This window comes from Lampetra planeri, chromosome 6 (genome assembly GCF_965212315.1).
Source record: "Lampetra planeri chromosome 6, kcLamPlan1.2.h2, whole genome shotgun sequence".
Lineage (NCBI taxonomy): Eukaryota > Metazoa > Chordata > Hyperoartia > Petromyzontiformes > Petromyzontidae > Lampetra > Lampetra planeri.
Genome location: NC_136112.1, coordinates 11,954,883 through 11,965,452, shown reverse-complemented (window position 1 = coordinate 11,965,452; position 10,570 = coordinate 11,954,883). Strand labels below are relative to the sequence as shown.

General features: G+C 47.4%; 1 protein-coding gene across 1 annotated transcript in view; it reads right to left on the bottom strand.

The window, feature by feature from the left end:
- Positions 1-1,615: 1,615 nt before the first annotated feature.
- Positions 1,616-10,570, bottom strand: part of LOC144719662 (transmembrane protein 132E-like) — a 202,448-nt gene continuing 193,493 nt past the window's right edge. The window contains exon 7 of the mRNA XM_078595800.1: positions 1,616-3,162. Coding sequence (XP_078451926.1) covers positions 2,011-3,162 — 1,152 coding nt within the window. The 3' untranslated portion in view covers positions 1,616-2,010. The remainder of the gene's footprint in view (positions 3,163-10,570) is intronic.

The window sequence follows — 10,570 nt, the reverse complement described above, 5'->3', positions numbered from 1 at the left end:
ATACAAATTCGCCAGTTTTCTCATTTAAAATAAGTACATTTCAAAATATCACTGTCCTGGTCACAAAAGCAAAGTTTGTGGGGAATAATAGCCATTTTCTATACTTTTTATGCATAAGCAATTACGAAATAACTTACTATCCAGGAACAAAAATTGTGTTACATAGTGTTATTTTTCACTTAGTCATTGTAGACGATGGCAACAGGGCTGGCTCTGCCATTGGATATTGATAAGATTACATTGATTACATACACCTTGTGACATGATATAATATGATCAAAAGTGGCCATGAATGGCTCTATTATTATTGCTTTTTTGATCTATGCTCATGATTGGATACAGGACACCTTGCGGAGCAGCATTCTTGTGCTGCAAATGTTCTGACATGTTAAATTATACAGCACTCATGTGACCCGTGGATGAAGGCCCAAATGTATGACTGCAAGCCTTAAAAGTTGAAAAGCCAAACATGTAACATATTTACATTAATTTACATAATCTACTTTTAGCAATAAAACGAAAGGTATTAATTATACCACTGGATTTTTTAAATATACATAACAGATATTTTTTAAAATAAATAACCGGTCAATAATTTCGTGTTAATTGGTTTGTGTATATGCAATATGGTTTTTACCTTGACCAGTGAGGCTTGCGGAAAATACATCCTATATATATTTATTTTCTAGAGGATCAACATTATTTATTAAAAATTATATCACACGCATATGGTGGAATATTACTCTGTGAAGAAGGAGGTTCTGGGGATAAGCCCACTCCCTGATGATAGGACATTTGTCAATTGCAGGTACATTATGTAACAAAAATGTAATTAAACCTTTCACTTTCTATTTTGTTCGAATAACTGACACAAGTTTAATCTGATAATTTTCCTCTGTGTTTAAAAAAAAGAAATCCAAATACACAACAATCTTAATTATGAACTGCAACTAGATGTGACCACAAACACAAGCACATCCACTCAGTGTTTATGTACGTACGTACACTCAATCACATTTTAACATGCATCCCTTCAAGCTATAGCTGCCTATCTTAACAAGGTTCCCTGTAAGTGTTTGACACCTCTGTACATGAAGCCTAAATTAGATATTTAATTTTGATCTGATTTTTATTTCATGTCTTTTTTTTATAATGTCTTGTAATGTTCAGAAAGCAATACTGGAAAAAAAAGAATTGCTTTTGCTGTTCTATAAATTGTTATTGACTCGGTTACATATTTCAGAGCAACTTACATGGCTGAACCACGTTGAATAAGTGCTATAATGTATTTTGAAACAAAAAATTATACATGTTTTCCCATGTTGCTTTATACCTCAGACATGCTTGCATCACATGAACTACTTGCAAGGTTAACAAATCCATGCCTAGGACAATTCACAATGTCGATAATTGCAATGCTCATGTAACACTAACTTGTAAATTTTTCCTCTGTATTTTAACGTGAGACTTGGCAGGGACACAAGGTTACACATGTAATGTTAGCTGCTACAAAACACCTCACTCCGTGCTTGTTCAAGCCTTGCATTTTGCCTTGTCGAGGTAAAATTAATTATCACACATTTTTAAAGCTGCTATGAAAATTAATGTACACTTGTAAACGTGCCTCTGTTAAAATAAAGGCAATTAATAAAACATAGTAATTACAATGCTCATTTGCATATTTCCTTCCATGCACAAAATAACAACACAACATACATACTTGTTAAAGTGTTTATTTTACCGACTATTTATGCTTTCATTTCAATTTTTTTATTATGTAGCATGCACTTTTTTCACAGTAAACATGCTGTAACCATTTAAATAAAGGGTGTTTTAGAGTTAAAATTAAAAGTCAGCAAATGGTTCTGGCCTGGAAAAGTAATGATCCATTATTGCCTAGGGCTGAATGAACACGTCCCGTTTTGTGCTGAATGCTCATTACCGGTAATAAGTGTCAGCAGATTAGAATTGGCAGCCTTCTCACTGCACTCAGATTGCAGTCTTTGGCACTTATCCACTTTCTTTGATTCTGTGGACATCAGTGTGTGGTTCTTCAGAGTCCCTTAAGCCTGGGTCAAGGCACAGCCATTCAATGTCTTGTTCCTTCCCTACAGGGATTGTCTGGCTTATTTCGGCCATTTTGTCTGGACTGTGCACAGTGGTGAAGGCTGAAAACGTCACCCTCTTTTTCTGCAGTGAGAGGGGATGAACAGAGGAGTCACTCGCTTTGGACTTGGGGCTCCCTTCTCGGATGGCGTCATCGATCCCCTGCAGCGTGATCACCAGCTCGTTCTTCGGATGGCTTCGGCTGATGTGATTGCACGCCATCTTCCTGTCGGCAGCTGCTTCACCCGATTGCTTTGATGTGGAAGCAAAGCCCCCCTGGCTCCCGCGCTCGTCGCCGACGTTCCGCAACTGGATCCAGTCGTGTGAGTGCGTGCCGATCTCGTCCTGTGCCTGCGGCACGAGCTGCTTCCGCTTGTAGCGAATGACGAATGCCGTGCAATTGATGAGGAAAACGAGGATAGCCAGGCAGAAGACGCTGAGCAATGTGTACATCCCGATTTGTAGGTCGCTCAAGCCGGAAGGTCTCTGGGCTTGGTCGCCAGCACTTCTGACACCGGTGCCCTTCTGCGGAAATTTGGGGTCCACGGGCGGGCTGTCGGAGCTTCCCCGCTTCTGAAGGACCTCCTGCAGAGACTCACCTTGGTCGCCCACGCCATGATTCCGCCACTCGCCTGGCTGGGGCCCAGACGTTGTGCCGCCCCGCTTGACACCCACTTCCTCTCGCTCCGTGTAGATGTGGCCCCGGAGCGAGCCATTGTGCAGGTGTCTCTGATCCCACTGAACATTGGGAGTTGTGCCCATGAAGGCATTTCCAAAGCTGACGCTCACGTTGACGTTAACCGTCGCCAGCGAGCCCCTGCGCTTAGACTTCTGGCAGCCATTGCAGACGAGCAGCTCCACCTTGAGGAGGCCCCCCAGCTCGTTGCCTTCGCCCTCGGCCAGGATGGAGGGCCACCCGTCCGCTGAGGAGAAGCGCACGGATAGTGCGCTCTCGTCCAGAGAGCTCACGGAGAGGACGTAGTCCCGAGGGTTGTAGGCGTCCATCGGTGTCACCGTGCCATCGCTAAACTGCAGCCAGAGGACAAGCGTGGCCTCCTGTGAAATCAGAAGAAAGTATAATTTTTCAAAAGCTTTACACCGTTTTTCAATTTAATGCAGCTGAAACGCGGTGAGAAGGAATACATTGTGTTTTCTTGTCGCACATTGGCATTATCACAAGCAAATTTGTGTGAGCATATTATTTTGGCGAATTTTTTTTTACATTTGTATCGCCTCTGAAATACATTTTGTAGGAATGTAAAAAAAAAGTTTAACAAATACTTTGTAGAATATGCGTGTTTTATGAAACAGGTGTTTGAATTTCAATAATACATCCATCTCAATCAAAAAACGATTTGCATCTGTGACAAACACAAAAGCATACAATTTTAGTAATACCCTTGTTTTTTATATACCGTATGTTGTTGTCAATAAAATTCCCACTGCTACCCAAATAAAACATATTGAGCAATAAATGTAATCAAAACAGTTGAACAACTTTACCACAAGTGCAATCCCTTTACTACCAGGGCTTTATACTTTGCTGTTGTTTACATAAGACCGATTTAATCAGCACAGAGTTACAATATAAGTGCACAAGTCTTCATCGACACATAATTAAAATAACTTAACAGATATTTCAGAGTTAATGATGTTTAACGAGGTTGACTTACACTGTTGGATTTTAGATATTTTGCCTTCCAAATTTGTCACAAACCTCACGTGTCAATTTTTAAACTTGTAATGCATTTTGAATAGAAATAAAGAACTTAAAAGATTGTTCCATTTATTACACTGGTCTACATCCAAAATGGCTCCGAAATAAATATAGTCCAACTTTACCAATTCTGGGTGACTGAGAATGAAAATTATGCTTAAAGTTGTTGATTGACTCTAGTTTTCAAGATGTGCTACTGGGTCAGTATATACGAGCCTTGAATTGGGAATGGCGGAGGATAAGGGCATTTTAAGGGAAGGGATCTAATTTAAACCAGAAATGACTAAAATACATCTTTGACTGGATCTATGAATAAATCTATGACTGGGTTTGCACAGTACTTGCTTTTTGAGCAAAACAATGAATGATGATGCAATCTGAACCTGGTATTGCATCATACATTATATGAATTGCATCATGCTATTCCTAGAAGTCATGGATGATGCAATCATAACTAGGCTTACATCCCTTTGCTGAACAAATTTCCTCATATCAGCTCTAGAAATAATACAGTGTCGTGCTTTCTTATTTGTTAGTGTTTGATTTTGCAAAGGGACACATTTCTGTTCAGCCAAAGTGAGCAGGGATACCTCGTACTTGTGTGAACATAGCAGCTAACTTCTGCTATGTTTGTGGTGAAGTGACTTTTGCACCACAAAAGCGCAGTATAACCATTATGATTTAGAAAGCTTTTATTGGCAGCATTAGTGGTGAATGATATCTAATATCTGAACCGAAACTGGACTTTCTTCTCTCCACCAAAATGCACTCGCCAGTGGTGAAGTACGGTAAAAAATAAACCCCAATATCTGACACGTCGTGTGGAGGCCTTTATTGAGGAGTGGGTTGACAATGGGCTGTACATTCTATGTTTAACTTGCTGATTGCACAAAAACACGATACATTTCCACAAACGATATAAATGTTTTGTGATACGTAATTATGCATTTGACATAGCAGTGTATTTTTCATATGCCTTCCCAATTTTTTTAATGTCATTTTTTATTCTCCCCTGGAGCAGAAAGGTGAAAGGGTTGATGCCCACATTGAATAATTGCTTCCAAAAACCCTTCTTTTGATATATGGAGTTTTGAGAATGGAAGAGTTATGTTATTTTCAACAGGATACACTGTCATACTTTGGTACTTAGCAACTGAGAGCGAGAACAATGGCGCGACAGGTGCAACGTGTATGAGCATCACTGATACCCCTGTGGAATTACTTTGGATTGTAAAGCCACCAAATATACATGCACTACAAATAAAGTTGTTTTCTCTCTGTGTGACTTGATATAAACTATAAAAGGTAACGGTGCAGCCCCGCATTTACTTGCCCATGTCAATGCCCTTGTCGAGGAAATGTAGCTGAACTTTCAAACGCTAACCACACACTTCGGAAGAGGTCGGAGTACCCACCACAACTCAATCCCATCACACACGACCTTGCCGAGTAGACAGGCGGCATGGAGAAACACCGTTGTTTCAACTCCCGCATAGTATATAGTTAAACAATAAGACAGCCCTTTCAAACCACTGGTGGATGAAGGCCTCCATACTCCATACCAAAGCCGTGTGGTTTTTTGTTACCAAACTTTATTACGCTGGCACATGCAGGTCGGTAAAGGGCAGGTGGGGGGGGCAAGAGGGGGGGCAGGCAATGCGGAGGACGGTGGGGGCAGGGGGGTGGGATCTAATAAGTAGATCTTGGGATAAATGTATGGCAATTATAGCTCCGTGGGAAATACGAAGCTGTAAAGTATATGTTCATAACTCAATTCCATAATTTGTGATATTATAGCATTCGTTGCTGATATCCGAGCCTGGATGCTGCCTTTTAAATTGTAATTAAAGATTGTTCCTTTGTAACTAACACTCATCAACTTTATTACAAAGGATGTCAATGCATTATTCTCACATGTTTAAATAGAGAATATGAATATAGATTTGAAGCTTTCGTGACTGCAGGAATCCATACTCTTTGGTTCTTTCGGTAAAGTCACGTAGGTATAAAATAAAATAAATCACGACGTTTCGATTGCAACACAAGCAATCATCATCAGGTGGGAAAACCACAGCAATAAAAACTTTTTTTGCTGAAGTGGGAGAAAGATGCCGTGGTAAGAAGTTATATAGGTAAGAAAGGGGGGAGAGAATATTAACTTGGTTAATTTTATGTAAACATTTTGCAATTTTAAATAACACCCATTTCATACCTCGTAGTCATTTTGGTGCAAACAATCAAATTGTCTTAGGCACCTTCTCTGTATAACAGCTGCCAGACTTGTTACCTAGCCAGTCTCCAATTTTATTTTCGGCAGACATGGCCATTAACTAGAGGAAAACCATTGCCAAAACCCCTCAACATGTCTTCTAACAGCCTTTGTGTAAGTACAGTTGTGAATAGGCCAGTCTATTTTTTAAAGGTCTGTCAAGTTATCAGAATGCATGTTTGATTGCTCAATATTTAACCTAATTTTCCCTTTCTGTAGCTGTAGCACATTACACAAATAATTATTATTGGAGGTAAATGATAATTGTCCAGGGTTTCATTTACAAATCCTTGTGGTGACATTACCAAGCGATAGCATGTTTGGCGCATGTTGTTAGTACAGCACAACGGTGTTTGCTCTCCAACACCCTGGTGTGCTGTACTAGTGTAATGATGACTTGGCACACTTCTCTTGAGATGGCACTTTATTGAAGACACGTTCACTTGACATCAGGCGGAGATCCCACTGCAACAGCCCTGAGTCTCTCGTGCATCCCCCCTTCTCGATCATTCTCGCTGACTCTGAACGCTCCCTCTACCAGCACACTCTACCTTCCTCTTCCATCACCTGACCACGCTCCCTTCTCGAACATTCTTGTAGCCACCAGTCCCTTCACACTCACAACTGATACCCCTGTCATTACCTCCCATGGTCACTAGTGCATTCGTACTGGAAGCTGACCTCCCTGTCATTACCTCCCGTGGCCACTAGTCCCTTCCCACTGCATGCAGGCTCTATTGGCATTACACTAGTGTAGGGGTGTTAGAGAGAGATCCGTTATGCATGGCAGCTTATGGGAAACAAACACAGTGGGCGGGGCTACGTGAGTGCACGGGGGGGTGCTCTCAACGACGTCCGCACCAGGCAGCCCGGGGCCCCACCCCTCAGCGGGGGTTGAGTATAAAGGGGGATATGTCAGAGGGCTCGGGGCAGAATGTTAAAGCTAAACCAGTGAAGACCGAAGATCGTCTAGCTAGAGCCCTGGACTCCCCTGGGACGCCGCCCTTGCCAGGGCCGCGCAGGACCGAGCCAGCGGCGTGGTCCCGAGAACCAGAGCTAGTGCTCTGGGACTCCGGGTACCGTAGCCCGACTTACCAGTGTCGGGCCAGACAGCCTCCCCTAGCCCGTTAGTGGAGGACTAGGAGGTAGGTCAGAGATAGCTAGCAGTGTATTCCCAGCTAGCCGGGTGAGGGGGCCGATACCCCCTCCAGTATTGTATGTCCGCGGTTGTGACAACTGTTGCGGAATAAATACGTGTGCCTCAACCCCGGGTGTCCAAGAGTCCTCAACGGTATTACATCTGGTGTCAGAAGTAAAAATCTACGAACATGGACACGCGCCGGTCAGCTCGGGTCAGGATACCGGGGGCGGAGGACACCGCTGCAGTCGGAGAGCCCGGGACGGGTGAAGAGAGCACGGAGCAGTCAGGGCCAGATACGGCTACGCCGCAGCAACAGGAGGGTGGAGAGGTGTCGGCAGAGGGGCTGAGGCAGGCGCACGCCAAGCTGATGGAGCTGCTGCACGCCGCTGCCAGCATGCTGGACCACATCACTCAGCTGGGGGCTGCTGGACCGCCACGGGGCGACGAAAGCCGACGACCACAGCGCCTTCCCACCATTTCGGCGGAACACCAATTTGAAAATCCCGCCATCACCGCAGCTGCAGTTGAGGGCGTGGCCGGCCTGAGCATCGCGTCCAACGCGGGCATACAGTACCTGCCGCGTCATCGCCAACGGACGGGACGTCACCATGGGTGCGACCGGCGATGCCATCGGTCGTGCGCGCCGAAGCAGAGCCGGGTGAGGGGGACGAGGGAGGGCGACCTTCTGCGGCAGCCGCTGCGCTACATCAGCGACTGCCTCCACTCAAAGAATTTGTGGGCGAGGAAGGCGACTGGGGCGGCTTCCAGCGGCGCTTCCTCGCTCACAAGGAGATGGCGAAGTGGACGGACGCCGAGGCTCTCCGCGCGCTGCCAGCACTCCTCAACAGCGACGCCCTCGCCACTTTAACATCGGCACCGAAGGAGAGGCGCTCTACGCTGCAGACGGCGATGCAGGTGCTGGCTGCAGTTTACGGTCCGCCGTCAGACTGTCGCCAACTCTTCTACGATCGCCATCGGGGGGCAAAGGAGTCGCCTCTGGCGTACCGCACAAGCCTCCTGGCACTGGCAAAGGCGGCCTTTCCACGGATGGACAACGAAGGTGTCGACGCCATGGTTACAGAGAAGATACTCCTGCTGGCGGACGACTTGGAGATCGTCATCGTCGCACAGGACGACGCGGAGATGTGCTCCCTCCAAGCAGCACGACTCCTCCACGCAAACCTGCTCGCGCAACGACGCAAGGCCAGCAAGGCGGCGAGCGGGCGTACCGTGGCCGCAGCCACCCTCCCGGCGGAGGAGATCTGCGCCATCGACCATCAACGGCGGCAGGGAGCGGGAGTACGGGCGGACCGGGGCGGCTCGAGCCATCCCGATCATCCGTCGTCGTCACCAGCGCTCCCGCGCTGCTACAACTGCGGCATCCGGGGCCATGTCGCCTCGGGGTGCCGCTCTCCTCGGCAGCGCGGGACGACACCTCGACGGGACGCCGGCCTTCTTCCCAAGCTCCATCATCATAACCCGGCGAGTCGCGGCACCTCACATGTTTGGCCCACGCACACACCCGCCACACACTCATACACCGCACCGATTGGGGGGCCAATATCGCGCACCATCGCACCAACACGCACCGCTCTGGGTACTCAGATTGAACCCAGCCAGTGGTCCGTGTTGGCCCATCGTGTTGTAGCCGCGTCGTCGGGGTCGTCGGCCGTTGTGGGGCACATCGACGGGGTCGAGGTGCGCATCCTGGTCGATACGGGAGCATCGGCGACCATTATTTCGGAGTTAATTTACAATATTCTCCCTGCCCAGAGCCGTCCTTTGATGCCTGTTAACGTGCCATTCTTTCCTGCTAACGGGGCCACTTGGCATCATCGGACAGATTCGAGCCCTAATTTGTATCGGGGATATTAAATTGTCTGGGCCGATTTTTGTTTCCTCATCGCTGGCGGTTCCGTGCCTGCTGGGGACGGACTTCCTGGCCAAAATGCCGATTAGGATATTAATCGACCAGGGATGCATTGAGCTCCCGTCGGGCCGACGCATGGCGTTTCTGCCATCCCCCGGTACGAGTCGGACGGCGTTCGCAACGGTGCCGGCGTTTGTAGATAGAACGGTGCGCGTTCCTCCGGGGGCACAAATGTTGGTTCCTTTGAAACTTCGGCGGCCCTTCGCTAAGGGCATTGGGGCCCAAGGGGTTCTGCTGGGGCCATCTAGGGCCGGGGTTAGTGGACCTCATTTACTTCCGGCCCAGACCATAGTAAGAGGGGACGGAGACCCCTTCATCGCGGTCCTCAATGTGGGCTCGCAGACGGTGGTGGTCCCGCAGGGGACCGTGCTTGCTCACGCGACGCCGGTGCCCTGTGAGGAACCCGTCGCGAATCACGTGAGTGCTGTCCCTGCGCCGCGACCACATTCGGACAGCGATGAAGGGTGGCTCGAGGCGCTTTGTGCGGGATCGACGGATCTGTCAAATTCAGAGCGTCAACAGCTTAAAACGCTACTGCGGGAATTTTCCGACGTTTTCAGTCGGGACAAATACGATTTGGGTTGCACTCATCTGCTGCGTCACCATATTGATACGGGTGACAGCGCGCCAATACGCCAGAATCCGTTTCGGTTAAGTCCCGCCGAAAAGGACCATGTCAAATCGGCTATTGATGACATGTTAGCCGCCGACATCATTTCTCCTTCCACCAGCCCTTGGGGAGCGCCGATCGTCCTGGTTAAAAAGCAGGATGGCTCGTTGCGGTTTTGCGTTGATTTTCGGCGCCTTAACAAAATTTTGGTTGCCGACGCATACCCGCTCCCACGGATGGACGAATCGCTAGACGCCTTGGCGGGAGCGCGATTCTTCTCCACATTGGATTTACTTTCGGGATTCTGGCAGCTTCCTCTGGACGATGATTCAAAGCCTAAAACTGCTTTCCGTACACCGCACGGCCTGTTCCAATTCAACCAGTTGCCGATGGGACTCCACTCAGCGCCGGCAACTTTCCAGCGTTTGATGGAATTGGTTTTGGCTGGATTGCAATGGGATTCGTGCCTGATTTATTTGGATGACGTTATCGTCTTTAGTAAAACTTTTGACGAACATCTCCAGAGGTTGCGGGCGGTTTTCCTAAAGATGCGGGCTGCTAATTTGAAATTCAAACCCCAAAAATGTCATCTGTTACGCGATTCGGTGCGTTATTTGGGACACATCGTGGGGCGCTCAGGTATTGCTACCGATCCCGCCAAAACGCAGTGCGTCAGCTCCTGGCCGACTCCCACCTCGGTGGGAGAGGTCAGGAGTTTTATTGGCTTCGCGTCGTATTACCGACGTTTCGTCGCAGATTTTGCGACGATTGCGAAACCCCTACACGCTTTAACATCA